Source organism: Furipterus horrens, unplaced genomic scaffold (genome assembly GCF_987537825.1).
Source record: "Furipterus horrens unplaced genomic scaffold, mFurHor1.1.pri manual_scaffold_6, whole genome shotgun sequence".
Taxonomy (NCBI): domain Eukaryota; kingdom Metazoa; phylum Chordata; class Mammalia; order Chiroptera; family Furipteridae; genus Furipterus; species Furipterus horrens.
Window position 1 is genome coordinate 36172979 of NW_028327176.1, and position 24779 is coordinate 36197757.

The window sequence follows — 24779 nt, forward strand, 5'->3', positions numbered from 1 at the left end:
TTATAGAATAAGATATCATTAAAACAAATAACCTTTAAAGAAGGCTAACTTTAAAGGATGTAGATGAGTATTCTGTAATCCATAAGACCTACTATATAGTAGGAGTTCAATCACCATTTGCTGAGTGAATTTTCCTGTAAGTTTTTCATTTCTTATACCATCCTTACTTAATAGTAATTGATGGCCAAGATAAATTTATATTTAAGTGGCCTGTTGTGTGAAAAGCGCTAACACTTAAACTGTTTATCATTTAAGGGTTTAGCACGCACCTAAAAGTATGCGTACTTTTGAAATATGATGCCAATATGAGAGAGAACGTAGGTGGTACTAAGGTTCCTGGAGGATGGAATAGTGAATCATATCCACACGGCCTGCCTTGCCTTGAATAGTTGGTAGGTGGCAGCAATAGACCAGAAATTATGGTTTGTTTAACCGACGTTGGAAGGGTTATTTTGAATGTTATTTCATTAATTTTTTCAAAATAAAACATTACAGCTGCAAAGCAAGTAAACAAAAATAAATAAGCAGGATGTAACTGATTTTCAGAATGTTACCTAAGCCTTTATGCTATAGCTCTTGACAAAAACTTATTTTTCAAAACTTTAGACTTAGTTTTATTACTATTCTTCCCTTCTTTTTCTTATAATCTTTATTTCTTCTCTTTATAAGCACTGAAAAATTTATTGCGATTTTATTGACAACAGGAGATGGGATATTTGAACTTTCATTCTGTTTAAACTTTGGTTTACTCTGTGAAGATTTTGCCCCAAGGCACTGCATTGGCAGAGCTTCAGTTACAGAAAGATAATCCATTCTAGGCAGTTTAAACAGAAATGGATTTAACATTGGGTATTAAATGGCTTATGGAGTTGTGAAGACTAATGAAAAAGAGTTTCTGGGTCAGTGGTTCTCAACTTTAGCTTCATATCACAGGCATTTGGGTTGCTTTTAAGAATATTGATTCTGGAATTCACATATTGAATCAAAACCTTTGGACGTATATGTGTGCATAGGTCATAAGCTCCTTTGGTGATTCCAATGTGCAGCCAGAGTCAAGGCTGATGTTTCACAATCAACCCTCACTGCAGAACCCAGCCACCAAGGGAGCTACTGATTCTTCTGCAATCAGAACATGCTGAGTTGGGAATCTGCTGGTTTTAAAACTATGTTTCCCCTGCCACCATCAAGAAGCTGCCATGGTCTGGAAACTGCCACCTCCAGGGAGCTGCCACTCCAGAACCCGTCACAACTGACAGTATTAACATATTAACTAATAAAACAATGTCCTGCACCCTGCCTCTTGGTGTCTAAGAAGCTACAGTCACGGTTACCTCAACTAACAATGCACAGAAAAACTAAGCTCCACCATAACTGCTATCACAGGAGGAGCAGCAGAGAGCCTCTGCTGTACTCACACTCTCCCTCCACACATAGCATGGTGCTTCTGATGGCAGAATCTCTATCACATAAGGAATCCTACCTAACGGCAGGAATGTCTGGGGTATGTAACTTTAAACTTTCCAACTCTGCATAACAGGAAAGCAAGCTAGAAAGAGATTTGTATGGATGTTTTATACCAATTCAGTGTTCCAACAAAGCCTCCATGAAATAGATGAGTTGTTTGGCATTTATTTCTTCCCTGTTTTTCAGGGGCCAGTGATTGAGCTGAAAGTCTGTTCCCATCCTTTATAAACTTTTAGACTCTCAGAATTAATCAAGCTTTTCACTTCACCCTCCCTTTTCAGTTAATTTTGAATGATTAAATTGTATTTCATTCTCCTGTTTTTTCTCCTGCTATCTCTTGGGTACTCTACAAGTTGATTTCCTAATGGGATTTAAGAGATTTTTTTACAAAATAGTTCTCAATTATCCAATACTTGATCACACTGCAAGGTTTAAAAAACAGTCCTTAAGAATCAGAAATGTCTTTTTTTTTTTAAATACCCAGCAGAAATTTGACAGGGGATAGGGAAACTTGCATTATTGTCAACATAGCAAATTTGCTTTTTTAATGCACTGTTGACGGGTCATGAATAAACTCCTGTTTTCAAGAACGATACATCAAAAAAAGGTTATTAAAAGTTATATAGAAGATATATACTGTTTCACTTCAATACATTATGTATAAATAAAGTAAATTGAAGTTTATTTAGATTGTATCATTTTCATATTCAATTATGAAAAAATAGCCAGTGATATGGGATAGCTTTTGTATAAAATTGCCAGTCCAGTGTTAATTTTAGTTGATGTAATTCATTTAGTTATCATGTCTCCTTAGGCCAACTCTTGGCTGTTTCTCAGGCTTTCTTTGTTTTTCGTGACCATGACAGTTTCGGGTATTATTGTTCACATATTTTATAGAATGAAAATGGATTCTTTTTTAATTTTTAATTTTATTTTAGAACTTTACATAAAAATTTCAAACATGCACAAAATTAGAGAATACTGTAGTATAATCAATCCCCATGTACTCATGACTCAGCTTAATAGATATGACCAATTCAGTAAGTTTATTCTGCCTAAACTGTTCTGCCCTCAACTCCCAATGATTTTAAAGCAAGTCCCAAATATATTATAGCACCCTTATATATTTCAAAAAAGATACACTTATATTTCTATTATGACATAGCAAAATGAAAGATAATTCTAATAATATGTAATAGTCAACCTATGTTCAAATTTCACCAATGGTTTCTTCAATTTACATATTCCAATCAGGATTCAAAGTTTTCACACTGTAAATTGCATTCTGTTGATTTGAAAATTGGGACTTTTGTCATTTGAGTTGAGATCTGAGACTGAAAACAAAACAACAATTATCCTGATGCTGTGTAAAAGGGGTGTTTTTTCAGAGCCTTAGTCCAACACCCAGCTCAGGCTGAAGAGGATTTCTTTGGGGAAAGTTACAGCAGACCTGTGGCTTTTCCCACTCCCTCTCCCACTATGGGAGAGAGAAATGAGGCGCTTCCCCTTCACTGCATGCCTACTAAGAGGGTCCTGAAAAGAACCACTTTGAGAACTTGGCATTTATTCCTCGGAGCTAGAAGAGACTGGTTATTTGACCCGCACCCGCGGAAAGTAGAGAAGCAAAGCTGTGGGTGGAAATACCTGATGAATGCCTGCCAATTCAGAGCAAAACGCGACTTCAAACAATGAAACGGCAGAGTTTTGAGTCCCACAATTAGAAGTAACAGGAGCATAGGACCTGCTCCTGTGGCCATTTTAAAAAGGACCCCAACCACCCAGCCTTCCTGCTGCGGGGCTAGTCTCTCTCAGAAGAAGGGCGGGAGGTGTAGTATTCAAAACAGAGGCTGGGATGGGGATGTGCATGTAGGCATGGTCTATCAAGGCTGCAGAGCGGTCAGAAATTCCTGGTGGGGAGAAGCTCTGTCAACCTCCCCCCACCCCGACTCCCCGAAAAAGATCCTGCAAAAGAACTATCCCATTTTGAATATCTTCCAATTCCAAACTGGATTATAAAAGTCCTTCCAATCTTCATCTAGAAAGGTAAAATAAGGCAAAAGAAAGCATCAAGTAAGCCCCCTCCCCTCCCTAGCTTAAGCAGTATCAAGCTGGGAGAGGAAAGAAGCTTTAATGTTAAATGCACTTCTGAGTTTTAAATATCAAATTGGACTGTGATCAAGAAAAATTAGTTCAAACTGGGGACACAATCTCCTTCTGGGAAGAAATATGCTTTGCTGATAAAAATGCTTAAACCATTTTCTGATAAATTATAATAAGATTAAAGCCTCTGCTGCGAAACCAGCTTATTTTTTTAGCTAACAGTCTGGTGTTTACTGACCTTGGATCCAGTTTAGTAATAATTATCTAATCATTTCTTTACCTATAAAGTATTCTTTCCATGAGGGAAATATTGAATTTGTTTGTTTAGGCCTCTTCAGTTGTGGAAATTAATGATTTGAGTCCTGCTCTTTTGACATAATTAACGGTTAGAAAAACATTTCAGGGGTAGAAATATGTTGATGAATAAAGTAATTTTGGTTGTCCTTGAAATCAGTTATGCCTTAACATCTAATTTCTGATGCATCACTTTAGGAATCATTCCTAACCGACTCTTTGTGGTGATGAATTAGATATTTACCAGGGGTACCTCCTCAGTTCAATATCATTTGGACACAGAGATTGTACTATCTGTACCTATTTCACAAGTACTGGGCCTGGTCACTATTTTTTTTTTTTGCTACTTCTAGTAAACTTTTTTTAAATTTGATCTCATCTTTTATTTTTTTTAATTGTATCTTTTTCCATTACCATTTGTCCCCTTATGCCCTCTTCCACCTCCACCTAACCCCCTGGTCATTTTTTATATCCATTAAATAGGCAAGATTTTCCCCTCCTATGCATTATCTTCAACATGATCTTCTGTCACAGGCAAATTGTTTTAAATGGTTCAGAAAGGAAATGATTTCACTAGGTTTTCATTTCAACTAGCAGTAATGAAAAGCCTAGCTATTCCAAAGCTGTTGCTAAGATTATACAATGAAAACTTTTATCATCTAATTTAATCTTGAATTGTATGTGAAGAGCCTGCTTACATTTGCTTGCATCAGAAGCAAATAATCATATACTCATACAGTGTCAGTAGTGGTTATTCAAAATAGCGCAACCCTTTGAAAAACAATTTGGCCGTATATCCAGAACAATACATGCTTATTCCCTTTGGTTTGTTATTTTGACATCTACCATACATAAGTAAAAATCATGGGAAGAGAGCTACATGAATATGAATATGTTTGAATATTTCCTTCACAGTATTTTTATGGTTGTGAAAAATTAGAAACAACCTGAGTGTACAACAATAGAGATTTAGTAGGTAACTTCATGGTACCCCGCCAGGTGTGGTTCAGTGGATTGAGTGTTGTCCTGCAACCCCAAAGGTCACTGGTTTGATTCCTGGTCAGAGCACATGCCTGGGTCCCCAGTTGGGGGAGCGGGAGAGGCAACCGATAGATGTATCTTTTGCATATCAATGTTTCTCTCCCTCTCTTTCTCCTTTCCTTCCTTTCTCTCTATAAATAAATAAATAAATAAAGTCTTAAAAAAATAAATTTATGGTTCTATTCACTTAATAGAATATCACGAAATTACTAAAATAGTCATTGGAAATATTATAACATGGAAAAAGAAAGAATAAAACTTAAATTTATACTATGATTTTTTGTTTATTTTTTATTGTATTTTTTCTATTACCACTTATCTCCCTTATCCCCTCTTCCACCTCCACCCAACCCTTACCCCCAACTGCAATCACCCCACTTGTCCATGTCCTTGAGTCCTTTTTCTTTTTGCTCAATCCCTCCACCCGCTAACCGCACCCCCCACTCCCAGAGCTGTCAGCCTGCTCTCTACCTGGGTATGTCTCTATCTTGCCCTTCACCTCAGTTTGTTAATTAAGCTCCACATATGAGTGAAATCATATGGTATTCGTCTTTCTCTGACTGGCTTATTTTACTTAGCATAATGTTCTCCAGATCCATTCATGCTGTCACAAAGGGTAAAATTTTCTTCTTCTTTTTTTTTTTTTTTTACAGCTGAATAGTATTCCATTCTGTAAACATCCCATAGTTGTTTTATCCACTCATCTACTGATGGATACCTGGACTGCTTCTGTATCTTGGCAATTGTAAATAACACTGCAATGAACATATGAGTGCTTATATTCTTTAGAGTTAGTATTTTGGGTTTCTTTGGATAAATTCCCAGAAATGGAATTATTGTGTCATAAGGAAGTTCCATTTTTAATTTTTTGAGGTAACTCCATACTGCTTTCTACAGCAGCTGCACCAGTCTGCATTCCCACCAACAGTGCAAAAATGGTTCCCCGTTCTCCACATCCTCACCAGCACTTGTTCTTTGTTAATTTATTGATGATGGCCATTCTGACCGGTGTGAGGGGATATCTCATTGTGGTTTGAATTTGCATTTGTCTGATGATTAGTGATGTTGAGCATCTTTTCATATGTCTATTGGCCATCTGTATGTCCTCTTCAGAGAAGTGTCTATTCAGGTCCTTTGCCAATTTTTAAATTGAATTGTTTGGTTTTTTGGTCTTGAGTTTTATAATTTCTTTATAATAATTTTGGATATTAACCCCTTGTCAGATGTATTGGTAAATATATTCTCCCATTTAGTGGGTTGTCTTTTCATTTTGTTGATGGCTTCCTTTGCTGTGCAGAAACCTTTTAGTTTGATACAGTCCTATCTGTTTATTTTTTTGTTTGTTTCCCTTGCCTGAGGAGATATATTAGGAAAATATTACTATGAGCAATGTCCAAGATTTTATTGCCTATGTTTTTTTCTAGGATTTTTATGGTTTCAGGTCTAACATTTAAGTCTTGAATCCATTTAAAATTTATTCTTGTGTGTGGCATAAGAAGGTGGTCTAGTTTCATTTTCTGCATGCATCTATCCAATTTTTCCAACACCATTTATTGAATAAACTATCTTTAGTCCATTGTATTGGGTATATGCTTCCTTCCTCTGTCAAATATTATTTGACTATAAAGGCATGGATTTATTTCTGGGCTCTATATTTTGTCCCATTGATCTATGTGTCTATTTTTATGCCAGCACGATGCAGTTTGATTACTGAGAACTTATAGTATCTTTGCTCTTCTTTCTCAAGATTGCTATAGATATGAGGGGCCTTTTGTGGTTCCACATAAATTCTTGAAATATTTGTTCTAGTTCTGTGAAACACATCATTGGTATCTTGATAGGAATTGCAATGAATCTATAGATTGCTTTGGGTAGTATGGACATTTTAATGATGTTAATCCTTTCTATCCATGAATATGGTATGTGCTTCTACTTATTATCTTCTTCAATTTCTTTCTTCGGTGTCTTATAATTTTCTGAGTACAAGTCTTCTACATCCTTGGTTAGATTTATTCCCCAGTATTTTAATCTTTTTGAAAGAATTGTGAATGGGGTTGTTTTCTTAATTACCCTTTCTGTTAGTTTGTTATTGGCATATAAAAATGCAACTATTTTCTGAATATTAATTTTGTATCCTGCTACTTTACTGAATTAATTTATCAGTTCTAGTAGTTTCTTGGTGGAATATTTAGGGTTCTCTGTGTACACTATCATGCCATCTGAAAATAATGACAGTTTTATCTCTTCCTTTCCAATTTGGATGTCTTTTATTTCTTCTTATCTGATTGCTATGGCTTGGACTTCTAGTACTACGTTGAGTAAGAGAGGTGAAAGCAGATATCCCTGTATTGATACTGATCTTAAGGGGGGACACGTGTAGTTTTTGCCCATTGAATATGATGCTGGCAGTGGGTTTGTCATATGTGGCCTTTATTATGTTTAGATATGCACCCTCTATTTCTACTTTGCTGAGAGTTTTTATCATAAATGGGTGCTGGATTTTATCAAATGCTTTTTCTGCATCTCTTAATATGATCATGTGGTTTTCATCTTTCATTTTGTTTATGTGGTGTATCACTTCTACTGATTTATGAATGTTGTACCAACCTTGCATTCCTGAAATAAATCCCACTTGATTGTGGTGTATGATCTTTTGATGTATTGCTATATTTGGTTTGCTAATATTTTGTTGAGGATTTTAGCATCTATGTTCATCAGGGATATTGGCCTACAATTTTTTCTTTTTTCTGTAGTGTTTTATCTAGTTTTGGAATTAGGATAATGCTGGCCCCATAAAAAAGACAAAGCCCAAAGTGAAGAGTATATTATGATTTTAACTACTTAAAATAAACATATGAAGAGTACTAAAAAATGATAAAGGTTGTGTTTGGGTTATAAGTAATTTTTTCTTCTGTTTTTCAAAAATTTCTTTAATTATAGATGCTTCTATTATTTAAAATTAACATAAGTATTAGTAATATTTGCTTAAAATTTCTAAACTTTTAAAAATCACATATTGTTGGCAACCCATGCTTACATGGTACATAATTTCTGTTTGCGAATGTACTGCTGTTGGCAGACACAGTAGATTTTTTAGCTAAGCAAATGTCAGTTGTTGCTATAGCACTTCTAAAATTACAATAAAGCTACATAATAATTGACTGGGGTACCCTTGGGTAAATGTGGAGGGAAGTCAAAGATTGATTAAGAAAAGGAAAATGTCAACCTTTCTAGTCAATGACAGGATTAGTAATAGTGACAGGACCTCAATCCAATTTGAGATCTTACTTCCTGGAAGGCATTGTACTAGTGGGAAAGACATTAATAATTAGAATGAAATCTGGTAAATACTTGCACAGGCCATTGAACTGGATGGGGGAAGATTTGGGAGTAGGAGGAGGAATTTTAGATAAAGTAGAACCAAGCGCAAATATTTTCTAAAAAATAAGGTCAGAGTGTGTTCAGAGAGCAGAATAATTCAAAGTATCTTGGCTATAGGGTACCTGTAATCTATAGGATAGGGATAAGCAGGTAATCAGAGGTTAGTGGAGGCTGAAGACTTTTGGTTTTATTTGGAATGCAGTGTAGAAAGAATTTGAAGATATGTTATTGAAAAGAATGACATAAAATCTATGTTGATTCTGGAGTCCCCATGGAATAAACTGGGAGATGAGAGGAAGACATAATTGTGAGGTCTCTGTAATAAATCAGAATATAATTTACTTTAAAATGATTTAGCTGCATTATAACATAATTTGATGATTTTTAGTGTTCTCTAATAGAATTGGCACATAATATTGAATCAGATTGCAGAGGACTATTTTTACTCTATGGCCAGATGCAGAGACATATGTAAAGGTACTAAAGCCAACAACTATGTTTAGAAATGCAAATTCTCATGAGCGAAAGGATTTGGAATTGTAGAAGGCAGCAGATTATCAATAGCTGTATCCCGATTCTTTGGTGAGTTGCTTTAAATTAAAACTTCACATTAGCTCACCTGGAAGTAAAATTGTCTAGGCATAAATTGCTTTAACCTTCTAGGAAATTAGGTTGTTGCGGAATAATAATCAAAACTATAACAATGTCATAATAATGAAGAGGAGATAAAATTTTCTTTTGTTTCCTCTAGCATAAAAGGGTTTAGGTTTTAAAAGTGTCTTGTCCAAGAATATACCAGAATCCATGTAGAAGATGGACTCAGGTCCAATGACTTTCTGATTCGTTAGACGAGATGGAGCAGATGCAGACATCAACTTGAGAATGGGCTCAAAATCCTGATAGATTTGGCAGTAACTTAAATGTTCAATAAACACTCATTAAGAAATACTCTCCACCACCAGGCTAGCACTAATTTTTAGGTACCTAACTACTGACACATGGGCACAGCATCCAGCTTTTATTTACAACCAGGGGGCGGAGCGGGGACGGAAGACTGGGGCGCAGGGCGCGCGGCCTCTTCCCTCCAGGCGTCCCCGGCCCTTGCTCCGCGGTCTCATTTGCCGCCGTCCAACGCGTGACCCAGGCGCGCGCGCGTCCGGGGCCGGTGACGGGCGCGGGGTGCGCGGAGCGGTCCCATGAGCCCTCTCCTCCTCCTCACGGCCGCCGCAGTCGCCGCACCCCGAACCTCGCTCCAGCTCCTCTGCAGAGGGCTCGCCGCCATGTCTACCGAAGGGCCCCTCAAATCCGTGGATTACGAGGTGTTCGGAAGAGTGCAGGGTAGGGGACGCCCCACTGTGGGAGACGAAAGCAGTGTTAAGGAGAAAGGACAAGGCTGGGAGAAGACCTTCCCATCTTAAGGACCCCCTTCCCGGGAGTGGCCTGGACTTCCGCTGGGGCATGACACAGCAGTCACGAGTGGGAAGGAGGCGGAAAGCGCGTGCGCTGAGAGCTGGCTGGGCGGGGAGACAGCGGAGACCTGGGAGGGCGAAGGGAGGGGGCAGGGAGAACGGGGAGACCTCTAGGCACCAGGAGCCGCCTTACTAATGGGGGTGGGCGGATCGGAAGGGAAAAATGAAGTTCGGTAGGAAAAGGACGGTGCTTGAACTAGTTATCCTGTTACTTGCCTCTGAGAATACTGGGCTTCACCTGAGCTTCAGGAAAGACACGTAGACGATGCTTGAGGATTCACATCGTTGGAGATCATATATATGTGTATATGTTTATATATACTTAAGCTGTAACTTAAAAGAATTCTTAAATTGTTATCCAATTTTTGTTTCATCAGAAGTTTAAATAGTTGCAAAGGATGGAATGTCTGGCTTATTGTAACTATTGTTATTTCTAAATTAAAATGTTAAATCACTGAGATTTATACAAGGGAATATAAATATGTTAGTGATTTAATACCATCATTTCATTTTAAAATAAAGTTTTTTAATATTGGGAAGTTTAACATCATATATTTTCATTTTGGAATTTGATTTCCAATCTACTTCCCCCCAGAGTTTTATCTCACTGTTATGCTTGAGAGTGTCTCATTGATAACCTATCAAACTTTTTTGCAATATGTTTGTACAGTATGTATGTGTGTATGCATACACACACATTTATATATTTTCTTGATTTCCTTTGTTCATAAAGTTCTGTTAATTTTTTTCTGGCTTGAGTTAGTATTGCAATTATTAGAACACGATTAATGAAAATAATATAAATGTTTTTAAAAGTATGATAAAAAATTTAAAATTAAAAAGTAAATGTATTGGAAATTTCATACGGAGAAATCTTGATTAAAGGAAGGGTTGAATCATCCTTTTATTTTGCTACTCTAGAAGTTTTTATACTTTGGGGTAAGTTTAAGGATGGGTGAGATGATGTCTTTGTAAAGAGATGGGTCCTTTTTTTCAAGGAGTGATTATGAAGAAGGAGGTAGAGCAGGAGAACCAGGACAGACCACAGGTGGCTTCTCAGACAGTCAGTTTTAGAAAAGAATATATATGTAGGTTGAGGATGTGGAAATCGATTCCCTTAAAATTATCCATGGTTTTCTCTCTGTAGAAAGTCTGGGTACATCCAGGGGTATGGTATTCAGGATTGAAAACTGCCACAGTAAGTCACTGAAACACATTACACATATGAAGAAGGTGGCAAAGATCCCCTGACACAACATTTGGTGTGCTGGACAGAAATGGCAGTAGTTAAGGTTGTGTGTGTGTGTGTATGTGTGTGTGTGTGAGTGTGATATTTACTGGGAGTGATCCATGTGCCAAGCATCTTTTATTTACCTAATCCTTATCACAATTTTTTGACAATATATCTTACTCCTGTTTTAACAATGAAAAAACAGGTAGAGGTTCAATAACTTGGACAAGCTCTAAGCTGACAAATGGAATTTGATTCTGTGTCTAACTCTGAAACTCGCCCTTTTCTATTATACAATGTCTTCTGTTAATAATGTATTTATATTGATTTTAATTATATAATTGCACTTGATGGTCACATGGTTTATGAAGATCTATTTTGTACAAATATAGGAAAGGTAAAAGTACTATACATAAACAGTGGTGTTTAAAAAATGAGCGTTAGGGCAATAAGTCCTGTAGTTTGCAGTGTGTTATGTGGAAGAGAGTACATACAATACTGATATTGATTTATCAAGGCATAGTATTGTTGTTGGTGGAAATCAGGCTCTTCCACAGGATTGTGAGGAAAGTTATTCCAAGGACCCACACATGGGAGGTTGTGGTTTGGCAAGATGGTTTATTCATATGGAAATAGAAGCTGCCCCCTGGGTTTCCAATTCCCATATTTCTCTGTCCTGCCATGGAAAAAGTCCTACCTTATCTTCAGCAAGGCCAACACAAAAGCCAGTGTCTTGAGTCTCTGTTTTGTGTTAAAGCTTAGTCATTCTGGAGCTCAAGCCATCTGCTGCAGGGTAGTAGCTGTTAGACCCACATGGTTGTATACCCCTGGGCAAGAGAAAATGCGTGAATGAATGGGGGAGTACAGGTCAAGAGCAAGAGAGAGAGAGCAAGAGAAGAGTGAGAGCGCTTCTTTGTTCTCCTGGGATTATATTAGTTTGGGTTCGGGATGGACCAGGTGCTTTTTCAAAAGAACCAATCAACTTCCAAAGTTTTCATGGGCTTTTTATAGTTTACACCCCCTAGTTAGACTGACAGGCCTTCTATGATCCAGCACCTCCTCTTATGCCCCAACAATCCGGTACCAGGAGGGGAAAGCATGGAGTGTTAATTCCCTTGATGAAGCACAATGCTATGATCCCCTGGGGTTGGAAGCTATAGCTTTCTGGTGAAGCAAGCAGGCTTATTCTCCCCAATTTATTAAACTCAAAATGTCTAATACCCTTTTGCTCCCCTTTCTTATTAATAATTAACTACCTATGGTAAAGTATGTGGGACAAATTCTCAGTCACATATTTGCACACTTATATATCAGCATTTGCTGAGAACTTAGGATGTGCCAAGCTCTGTATTCCATATTTCACATGCATTGTCTCACATGTAGTTAGTTCTCAACCCTGTAACCTCAACCATTTCCTCATTTAACAGATGGAGAAATTGAGGCATAGAGAGTAACTTCCCGAGGTTACACAGCAAGTTAAGTGGCAGTGCTGAGATTTGAACCTTGGCAGTCTGATACCAAGGCCAGGCTCTTGATCACTATGTTGATCCTTCTCTCAATACCCTTTCCCCCTTATTTTTGCCTTCCTCCTAACTTATGCACTGCATACATACATACACTGGCGCAGGACATTTGGACCCAGCCATTTGGACTATTCCTCAGATGACCCTGAGGACAATTTTATGGTATTTTTAATTCCAAGGAAGTGTGACCTGGTCAGTAAGTTGTCAGCACAGTCAAAAGCTACAGCCTCAAAAAAAAAAAAAAAAAAAAAAAAAAAAAAAAAAGCTACAGCCTCTAACTCTCTCTGTCACTTGTTTGCACTGTCTGTCACTATTTCTGTATATCAGTCTGTATTTCACAGTCTTCTTGTGAATTGCCCAAGAAATAAATACAAACCACTAGTGTTTTAGCCAAATCGTAATGATTATGTAGAAATAATTGACACTAAATAACCAAAAATAAAAATTTTAATTTTAACACTCTAAAATGGATAATAATTAAGGGGAATATTATAAAAGTAACTTTAAATTTAAAAGTATGGATAATAAAAGAGTGAAAACTGGCTTGTTAAAATTAATGGCTAAGAAAGTAAATTTACAATGGTAGAAGGTATAACTGGCAACATTTAATATGGACAAAATATGAAGTGATAAATAAAATTACCATAAAATATTTAAATGGAAAACATTCTCAATGAAAATGGTTTTAATGACATAAAAATGAATGTGGAAAATGATTGAACTCTCCTGTCCTGGAAAATTGATCAATTAATTAATTTGGCTTCTGAAGTTTATGACAAAATATTTCGCAACCAAAACAAAGATGTGCTGTTATGTTTCCATTTAGAATGTTTGAGTTTAAAACATCTTGGTGACAGAATGGCATTTAATATGTTCTAGGGATCAAATGTACCCTGCATTGTTTTCAAATACATACACCCTAATTTGCAAACAAATTATAGTTCAAGAGTTAGTTTCTAAGTTGGTTGTTTGAAATTCAGGAAAATGCATTTATAGAAATCGTATTACAAAGAGTGGATTTGCTTCTCAGGTCCGACTGCAGAGTCTACACTTAGAGCCTTAGGATGCTCCTGCTTTCCCTTGCTGCTTCTCTTTCTCTACTTTGTTTTTAACACATTTTTCATTTTAGAATAGTTTTAGATTTATAGAAAAGTTGGAAAGAGTTCTTGTATATCCACATCCAGTTTCCCCAATTGCTAACATCTTATATTACTACAAAACATTTGTCATGAATGGTGAACTGATATCGACATGTTATTATAAACTAAACTATATTTTTATTCAGATTTTCTTAGTTTTTACCTAAGTTCTTTTTCTGCTCTAGACTTCTTCCAGGATATCACTTAGCCTCCTTTAGGCTGTGACAGTTTCTCCATGACCTATACAGTTTTGAGAAGTCCTTGGAGGTTAGGTAATTTGTAGAATGCTCCCCAGTTGGGATTTGTCTGATATTTTTGTCGTGCTAAGACTAGGGTTATGGGTTTTGGGGAGGAAGACCACAGAGGTAAGGTGCCACTTTCATTATACCGTATCAAAAGGTTACATATTATCAATATGACTTATCATTACTGATATTGACCTTGATTGCCTGGCTGAGATCTAGTTTGTCAGCTTTCTCCCTGTTAAACTCCTCTTTTTTCCCCCTCCCTCTTCATCCTCTACTTTTTAATCTCCACATTTTCAAGAAGTTCCATGTTTTTCCCCACCAACTTCTCCTGCATTGGGGCTTTGGGATGAGGGTCAGGGGGCTGACCACCTGTGTTTTTAAGAGCATTTGCAACTATGGCATGATTTCTAATGCTTCATTACAGTTATATCTAGAATAATATATTCTGAAAGTTTGAAAGGAAAATTGAGTGAGCTGTCTATGGATTCTTTGATGTTTTACCAAGCTCTCAGGTGAATACTAATGACACCTGTGGAAGTGGATTGTGGCGATCTGTTTACCCATGCTTTAGAAATTCAACAGTTTGTTTTAATGGAAGTATTAACTTAGTTGTCGAATACGAATAGCTTCTAATTCCTTTCCTTATCTTTGTTCCTATAGCATTCCACTTATAGTTCTGTTCCACTTCTTGATTTCCTTCTCTTTAATCCATTTTGCTTTCCACTGCAGTTAGTTATGTACTCATATCTGTGTCTCTCATTAGACAGTAAGGACAGTATTTTGAAGGTCAAGCTGGTGGCCTGTTTTTATATCCTCTACAGGTTATACTTCTGGTGGGGACTTCAAAAGTGCCTCAGATTAAAGTGCTTGGGAATAGTGCTTGGAGAAAAGACAGTAGAGGATGGTTGTTTCAACTATTTGAAAGATGCCATGGTGTGTGTGGCTCCAGGGGACAGACCCTGGATGGATGGAAAAAAGTTAAAGTGAGGCAGAATTTATTTATTCCATATAAATAAGTTCTTTCTAACTATTAAAGATGTTTAAAGTCATTAAGGGCTGCTTTGTAAGGTGTGGACTGGATGACCTTCTGCATTCAAAACTGACACATGCACTCAGATCCCAGCATGAAGGGGTACATTACAATAGGAAAGTCTGATTTTTACATGAAAGGAAGCTGGTGTTCAAATTCATATGATTTCTTAAATACCAATATTTCTTTGTAGATATAAAGTGTGATTTCCTTTGCAAGTATGCACCTCATAGTTTCTCACTGACACATCTTTCCACAAAGTGAGATACGGCAGCAGCTGATTGACCCGCAACTGAGCAGCTTATTGTGCGCGAGTCTTTCATAACGAAAGGGACTGATATCTTTCCAGATTTTTTCTTTTCTACGTGGTCTGGTTTAACAACATTTTCTTGAGTTTTCTGCAACTTTCTTTTATATCTGCAAACTACTGTCTTTCCCTTTATCTATATAATAGATTGCCTTTCTGATTCCCCTTCAGATCAATACTTCTACTCATCATTCCTCCACCTTGTATATGTAGCATTTTAAATATTCTTACAGCCCCACAAAAATTCCGTTTGTGATATTATCCTGTCTTTATAGCTGTACTACTCTATTTCTTCACATTCATTTGGTACCACAATACACTATCATCAGGAAACAATATCTCATTATTATAAATCCACTTTAAATAGTATATAAAATTACCTAACCCACTGATTCCTTCTTCCATATTTTCTTAACCAGGCTCAATTGCTATATACAGAAGCAATATCTTTTGGATGATTTATCCCCTGTGAGTTCCTGAGTTTTTTCTTCTAATTTTTTTCAAATGAAGTATAATTTAAATTTAGTAACATTCACCCTTTTTAGTATATAGTTCAAGGAGTTTTGAAAAATGCAGAGTCACGTAATCACCACAACAGCTGAAATACAAAACAGGGTCATCATCCCCCCCAAATTCCCTGGTGCCCCTTTGTAGCACTTCTCTCTTCCCCTCCCAGGCCTTGGCAACCACTGATGAGTTTCTTGCACCTATAACTTTGCCTTTTCCAGAATGTGGAATTAAAATGAAAACAAGTTTTTTTATTACATTTAAACTTGGATTTAGTCCTTGTATTTAAAGAAGAGATTCCAAAAGCTGTGGATAGGTAAATTTTATGTCCAATATACTCAATGTCCTTATAATAAGCATTTTGTTTTATTTAGTGTTTTAAAATAGAACAGCAATTTTCAGCCTTTATCATCTCATGGCATACATAAACTAATTACTAAATTCTGCAGCATGCAAAAAAATATATATTTTTTCCAATCTGACAAAAAGTAGTTATAGTTTTGATGAATAAACACTCTGTAAGTGTTGTTTTCTACTAACTTTAAAAAAATCGTACTTTATTGATTATGCTATTACAGTTGTCCCAATTTTTTCCCCTTTACCCACCACCACCCAGCACCTCCTACCCCCTCTGGCAATTTCCACACCATTGTTCATGTCCAGGGTCATGTGTTTAAGTTCTTCTGCTACTTCATTTCCTATACTGTACTTTACATCCCCATGGCTATTCTGTAACTATATTTGTACTTCTTAATCTCCTCACCTCTTCACCCATTCCCCCATAACCCCCTCCATCTGGCAACCATCAAAATGCTCTCCGTCCATGATTCTGTCTCTGTTCTTTTTATTTGCTTAGTTTGTTTTTTAGATTCAGTTGTTGATAGATACGTATTTTTATCATTTTATTGTTCGTAGTTTTGATCTTCTTTTTCTTAAATAAGTCCCTTTAACATTTCATATAATAATGGTTTGGTGATGATGAACTCCTTTAGTTTTTTCCTGTTTGGGAAGCACTTTATCTGCCCTTCAATTCTAAATGATATCTTTGCTGGGTAGAGCAATCTTGGCTGTAGGTTCCTAGTTTTCATGACTTAGAATTTTCTTGCCAATCCCTTCCACCATGCAATGTTCCTTTTGAAAAGTCAGCTCATAGTCTTATGGGAACTCCCCAGTGGGGAACTTTTTTCTCTTACTGCTTTTAAGATTCTCTCTTTAACCTTTGGCATTTTAATGATGATGTGTCTTGGTGTGGTTCTCCTTGGTCTAGCTTGTTTGGGACTCTCTGTGCTTCCTGTACTTGTATGTCTGTTTCCTTCACCAAATTAGGGAAGTATTTTTTCATTATTTTTACAAATAAATTTCCAATTTCTTGCCCTTTTTCTTCTCCTTCTGGTACCCCTGTGATGCAAATGTTGGAATGCTTGGAGCTGTTCCAGAGGCTGCTTACACTATACTCATTTTTTTTTTTTTAATTCTTTTTGATTCTTGTTCTCATTAGTTGTTTTTTGCTTCCTGATGTTCCAAATCATTGATTTGATTTTTGGCTTCATCCACTCTACTGTTGTTTCCCTGTAAATTGTTCTTTATTTCAATTAGTGTATCCTTCGTTTTTGACTGGATCTTTTTTATGCTGTTGAGGTTCTCACTAAGTTCCTTGAGTATCCTAATAACCAGTATTTCTAACACTGCATTAGATAAATTGCTTATCTCCATTTTGTTGAGTTCTTTTTCTGGAGTTTTGTTTTATTCTTTCATTTGGGCCATGTTTCTTTATCTCCCATTTTGGCAGCCTCCCTGTGTTAGTTTCTTTGTATTAGGTTGAGCAGCTCTGGCTCTGTGTCTTGGTAGCATAGCCTATTGTAGCAGGTGTCCTGTAGGGTCCAGTGGCACAGCCTCCCGTATCACCCAAGCTGGGGACTTGAGATGTACTCTTCGTGTGGGCTGAGTACATCCTCCTCTTGTAGTTGAGCCTTGGTTGCTGTTGACAGATCAATGGGAGGGATTCACCCAAGCCAGTCAGCTGCAAGGACTGGCTGTGACCACTGACCATGAACCTCCACCCTCCAGGAAGGATCAGCTGTGTGGGGGCAAGGTGGTGGTGCTCTAACCTGTTCTGTAGCTGTCCACTGGGTGTGCAGGCTCTGGGTTTTCCCAGGTAGTACAGGCCAAAGTCAGCCCATACCTGTTTTTTGCCTGGGGTCACTGTGAATGAGCTATAAACCAGTCTGAGATGGCTGCTACTTGTGCTAGGCTTGGAGATTCCCAGGTGAAGCCAAGCTGTGAATCTCGGCTGGCTGCTGCTAGTGTCAGGCCTGGCCCCACTTAGCAAGAGGTACAGGGGCTGGAGGCTTATTGAGGCTGGCTATTGCTTATTTGACAGGATTTTGGAAGTCAGGAAGCATGAGCCAAGACCAGCTATATGGAAAAGTCACAGTTAACAGTTTGAGTGGGCCCATAATTTGGGTGGCATGGAGTCTCAGAGGATCTCTAGGGTGGGACAAACAGTGTTAGCCAGGTTGACGGAGTCTCAGATATGGTACCTACCTGCCAGCTCTATGGCTCTGTGGAGGGGAGGGTCAGAAAAGGGCTTCCGCCTTTCTGTCTTGGTGGAAGCTGTCCCCGGGCTCCCACCTTGATGCTAGACACTTCAGTTCCTTCCTGTATGCCACTGGTGCCTTTCAAGCTGCTATGCTGGTGCTGGAGCTCGGAGGGAGCGAGGCTGAGTGGGTGAGTCCGTGTGTGGTTCTTTAAGTGGAACTGCTTGAGACTCCTGCAGTTTCTTCCACTGATTCAATTCCTGCTTATTTTTGTAGTCAGAAGTTATGGGGATTTATCTTCCTGACACTGAAACCTTGGGCTGGGGGGCCTCATGTGGGGCTGGGACTCCTCGCTCCTGAGACATTCCTTCTGAATTTTTATCCACCACATGTGGATGTGCGTTCTGCCAGTTCTGCATCTCTGCCCCTCCTACTAGTCTTACTGGATGTGGTTTCTTTAACTGCATAGTTGTCAGACTTGCATTCAACTTGATTTCTGATGGTTCTGAGAGATGGATGTTCTATATTTTAGTTGTAATTTTGAAGTGTCTTCTAACTTTTTGATGTTTTATTTATTACATTACTTATTTATTCCATTAGGAATTTGTTTTTTATTTTATAATATCAGATTGGGTACTGACGATATTCTACCAGATGGATAGCCAGGTGTGCCAGCACCATATATTAAATAATCACTACTTTTTCATTGAATCGAAATATTATTTTTCATATATTAAAATCTCATATCAATTAGATTTTACTTCTGCATTCTTTGTTCTACTGATTGATGTACTTAAATATTCCTAGACTAATACTCCTTATTGACTTAATTAAAATGGCCTTCTAGCATATTTCCTTTTACAATCTAAGGGAAAAGAGGTTAATGCCCTGACTAAACAGTCAGGTATTTTATGTTTTAAAAGTTCTGTGGCACACCAGTTGAAAATCACTGAACTAGGATAAATATACAGTTTGGCATTTTATTAACTTTGAATAAAATATTCAAATAAACTGAAATATTCAGATTACTAATTTTCTCCAAAAGTAATTTTCCCTTCCTCTTTTTATTTTAAAAGAAAATAATTTTAAAAAATATTCAGCTATTAAAAGTTTTATTCATTTCGTTTATTTACTGTTGAGTAAAACAGATGAAAATTAAGTTAGGAAATATAAACTTTTTTTAGAGGAAGACAAACTGACCTTTAAAATTTTTTCTTTTTTACAGGTGTGTGCTTCAGAATGGTAAGTCAATATGATATGTGTTATTATTTTTTGCTATTTTTCTTCCACAGTTATTTCTAATAACATAGATAAAGCAGTTTTCTACTTAGCGCCATCCTTGACAGCAAATAAAAGCATATTTGTACTTCTTCAAATACAAATTACTGGTTGAGATTTTTATTAGAGCTTTCTTTACAAAGTAGTCTATTAAAGACGTTACAGCCTTCTTAGCCTTTAGCTAATGTTGTCTGTGAATTTCAAAATATCTCTCTTAAGGTGATCAAACTGCACATTTTGATTAGGTATATTAAATACAAAATATGGGAGCTTCCTCTTGCTCTGGATGGAAGAAATCCTCTCTGTGAGAGTATGCATCTCAAATTACATAACAAAAAATGCTCATGTTGCATAATGTAGTGGATCCCAGCATTTTAGAATTTAAAACTCTTTGTTGCCTTTAAAGTTTTTAGTTTGTTAACATACTCCTTGCCTAAAAGTTAAATGTGGCTTGTAATTTCACCTACCTTCTGAGCTGTCAGTCACTAGATTAGATCTCTGTTCCTAACCTCTGAGTGTTCTAACATGTTCCCACCTATAAAATCTCCACATTTTGAGATAGTTGCATCCCCTACAGATTGTTCCCTTTTCCATTATTACCGATGAGAGCTTGACGTATTTTCAAGACCAGCTGATACATCGACCCTAGCTATAACCATGCTAGCTGGGTAACCATCTTGGGTTGTGTTGCTTCATGTTGTTTGGAACGTGGAGTATAGAAAACTTTGGTCACCCTGGCTTCCAACCAGAAGAGCATGTTTTTAAAAAGTTCTAGTAGACTGGGTCCATAAGAATTTTAGTATGATGCAGTCAAAATAACTCAAAACCAAAGTGTTACTAAGTTTTTATTTGCCAGTAGTATAACTGAATTTGGAAGCAGAAAAATAAATTAAAAAAAAAACATTAAGAATAATAGGAGGAATAAATTTACCCATAGAGAGTTATAACATTTGTGTGGCAAATCCAGAGCCAACAGAAAACAAGAGACTATTTTAATCCAATACTTTCTCTTGATCATAACTGGATATTTTTCCTCAGTGATTGAGAATTTTGGAGTGACCATCATTTGGAACCCAGATTAACGATGTAATGTACTATTAGCTGATGTGAGAGCAATGCAACTGAATTTTATGGATCCCAAAACACATCATGGAAACTGTTTTTTGGAGTAATTCCCACTATCACTTAATTTTCTCATAACATGCTTATCTTTACTGAGAGTGGAATTTAACCAAAAAAAAAAAAAAATCCATTTAAGTGAAGGTTCTTGTAAATCGAGGTATTACTGTAGATCAGCTACACGATTTTTTTGGCATAGACTCTATTTTAAGGGAAAAAATGATCAGCTTAGTACTTTTTGAATATTAGAATCAAGTATGTTATAAATTCAGGCTTTTGATGATGGACTTTCTTTTCCTTTTTTTCCTCCTGAAACCAGTACACAGAAGGTGAGGCTAAGAAACTAGGAGTGGTTGGCTGGGTGAAGAACACCAGCAAAGGCACTGTGACCGGCCAAGTACAAGGCCCTGAAGATAAAGTCAATTCCATGTAAGTAGCAAAGCTAATAACACACACATGCAATTTGTAAACTTATTTTAATATTTCATTGGGTAATAGGAGTAGTATTGATATACCAAATTCAGTTTGTAGGTTATAACTAAACTAGCATGCTTTTAGGCAGACCAACAAAGAAATTCTCAGAATTGGGAATGGACTTTCTGCATTTAGGAATGGATTTCCCACGTGGTCAGGCCCTCAGAAAGATAAATGGTATCACTCTCCAATCTCTATGAATTGTGTTTTAGTCCCCCTCTAACACAGGGGAATTAATTTTCCAGGGTCCACATATTTCTTACCTAAAGTGGTTTTGACAGAAACGTATATCTTAGGATGGTTCTTAAATTTCTTCAAGTAGCCTTCAATGCAAAAAGATTTTCATCTCCTTTTTATTGCTTCATCTCCTTTTTATTGCTTAAATATTATTTTTTTGAACTAATTGTAATTTTCTTTTTTGAAAATTGTAATTTTCTCTGTCAGCGAAAGTGTGTTTAATGAGCTGTATGGTTACCATTATAAGAGACCTTGCACACCAAAGGAGACCAGATTCAGAAATATAGAAAAAAGTGCTCTGTCATTTTCAAATGTATATTTTCAACTTTATAAATTCCACTGCTGTCTGTAGTCTTTAAAAAAATAGCTAATATTTATTGAGATAAGCAACATGTTAGGCAATATGCTAAACATTTTACATTACATATGTTATTTCATGTGATCTTTACAAGCATTTTATGAGGTAGGTACTAATTAATACCCAATTTATTTTATTTAATTGTTTGCAATTTATCTTTATTTTCACTACGTAATGTTTTAGATTTTAAAAGCAATACTTTTTTGTCTGTTGTAATAAGTGAAGTAATAAGATGCAGAGAGGTATAAAGCAAAGCTAGTAATCTACCCCTTCCCCTCTTCTTCCCCCTTTTTCTGTGACTTGTGCCAACTTTCTGAAGCCTTCTCTTTCATTTAAATGTGTTTAAGCATACATTTATAATTAGGGTTTTGCTTGATTTTACTGAAGTAGAATGCTTTATGCATATTTTTCTGTAACTAGTTTTGTAATTTGATGGACAGTCAACAATCAGTAAATATATAACTACTAACTCCTTATTTTTTCTAATGTCTTTATGTGTAGGTACTTACTTATGCTTGTGCGTAAAACTGCACCCCAACTTGAAAACTGGGTCCAAAATTTCAATTTTATAAAATGTTAATGGAAAACAATATTTCTGGTAGGATTCTCATAACATGCAAAAAGAAAAAAGTAGTGAGACTTAATGTTGTACAGGACTAAAAGATCAATGCATAAGGAAATGCCAAATAACTAGGAGGGAGATTGAGAACGGGGATGATGTGGAAAAGGGAGGGACACTCATGACAATCATGTTATATCCTAATCCATATTGTAGCAGGTTTTTGATTAACATCAGTGCGATCATATTATACATTTTGCCCATTTTTTCTTTCCAACCTCTGCATGTCCCTCTCACCCCTCACACCACCAGTAACGTGTGTTAGCAGCCTGGTGCAGTTCCTCCTGTGTTTGTCTCCATGTTCACCTTTAAGGCACACACACACACACACTCAGGGCACATAGAGTTTTGGGTTGTGATCAATGTTTGTTTTTTTAAAATGGGATTATGGTGTATGCACTTTTCTGCATCTCATTGTTATCATTCAAAAATACATCCATAAAAATTCCTCCAAGTCAGATGGTATAGCTCTAATTTATTCTTTTTAATAGCTGTTTGATATTCCACAGTATAGATGTACCATTATTTATTACCTTATTGTTGGGAACTCACTTTGTTTCCTGGTGTTTTCTTTTTTTCCAATAAGAATGATGCTGTAATAGACATTTTATTGGTGATTATATTTTTATGGGATAGATTCCTAAGAGTGTGATTTGTTGGTTGAAGTGTCTTTGTGTTATTAATTTTAAAATATTTGTCAGACTGCTTTCAAAACAGTTGTAAACAAATTACATTTTTTTCTTTTTATCCTGTCAGCAATTGGTATTGTTGCTGCCTAATTTTCCTTTTATCTGATTGGGGACAGAGTGATATATGATTTTTTTACTGTAATTTGCATTTTTAATTTTTATAAACTCAGATATAGTTCTTTTTCTGGTTAATAAACAGACTGCAAGTGTCATTTCCTATTAACTTGTAGATGCTTTACTTATTATTTACTCCATCTGGAATTTGTTTTTTATTATATAGTATGAGATTGTGGACTGACTATATTTTACCAGATGGATAGCCAGTTGCGCCAGTGCCATATATTAAATAATCACTATTTTTCCATTGAATTGAAATACATTCTTGTCATATTAAAATCTCATATTAACTGGGTTTTATCTCTGGATTCTCTGTTCTACTAATTGATCGATATACTTAAATAGTCCTAGACTAGTACTCCATATTGATTTAACTGAAGTGGCTTTCTAGTATAGTTCCTCTCTTTTTCATTCATTTATTTGTTTTACTGGGTATTAATTTTTTTCTCTAAACTTTAAGATACTTTTATTCATTTAATTGGAGTTATATTTGTTTTTTTAAATCTTACCTGCTTGTCTTACAAATATGCTTTTTAAAACAAACTTTATTTTTAGAAGTTTAGATTTACAGAAAAATTGTGAAGATAGTACAAAGAGTTTCCATATACTCTTCATCCAGTTTCCCCTGTTACCATTTTACATTAGTGTGATACATATGTTACAGTTAATGAACCCATATTGATGTGTTAGTATTAACTGAAATCCATAGTTCACATTTCCTCAGCTTTTCCCTAATGTTCCTTTTCTTTTAGGAACTCATCTTTTACTTGCTTCCTAATTCAACATTTTTATGATATTAAGAGACTCGATATTAAATCATCCATCTAAGAATATGGATATCTTTTCAATGGCTCAGGTTTTTAAATTTACCCTTCAGTATGATTTTGTAGTCATCATATGCTTTTCTTGCTGAGTTTATTCTTAAATATTTGTCTTAGCTTGGGCTGCTAACAATAGTCTTAGTTAGTTTGGTTTGTAAACAATAGAAATTTATAAACAACAGAAGTCGGTGATCAGGGTGCCAGCCTGGTCAGGTTCTGGGGAGAGCCCTCTGCTGGGTTGCAAAATGCCAGCTTCTCATTGTATCCTCACGTGGCAGAAAGAGAGCTAGCTGCCTCTCTGGCCTCTTCTTACGAGGGCTCTAATCCCATTCATGATGGTCCACTTTGATGACCTAATTACCTCCCAGAGACCCCATTCTCAAATGCCATATTGGAGGTTAGATATCAACATTTGAATTTTGGGGACCATGTAAACATTCAGCCCATCATGATACTTTATCGCCTTTTTCACTATTGTGGATGGAATACTTTTCCCATTTCTGTTTCTGCATACTTGTGCTAGCATAGAGAAAGCACAATGACTTTTGTATATTTATTTTATATCATAGAGTACCTTATCAGATATTCTCATTAATTCTAGTAGGGTTTTTTCTTTGTAAACTGTAGGCTGTTAGATTTTTAAGTATACAATTATGTAATTAGCAAAAGTAGGGTATCTTTTTTCAGTGTTTATTTCATTTGCTAGACTCATCAAGACAACGTTTAGTAATAATAGCAATAGTGGGAATCCCTGTCTGGTTTCTGATTTTATTTGAAATGATTTTATTATTTCACA

At 36.3% G+C, this 24779-nt stretch overlaps 1 protein-coding gene across 1 annotated transcript in view; it reads left to right on the top strand.

The window, feature by feature from the left end:
- Positions 1 to 9320: 9320 nt before the first annotated feature.
- ACYP2 (acylphosphatase 2) overlaps positions 9321 to 24779 on the top strand; it is a 136890-nt gene continuing 121431 nt past the window's right edge. Inside the window, exons 1-3 of the mRNA XM_090281285.1 lie at positions 9321 to 9618; positions 19497 to 19513; positions 20988 to 21097. Of these exons, the coding sequence (XP_090137411.1) occupies positions 9477 to 9618; positions 19497 to 19513; positions 20988 to 21097 (269 nt within the window). The 5' untranslated portion in view covers positions 9321 to 9476. The remainder of the gene's footprint in view (positions 9619 to 19496; positions 19514 to 20987; positions 21098 to 24779) is intronic.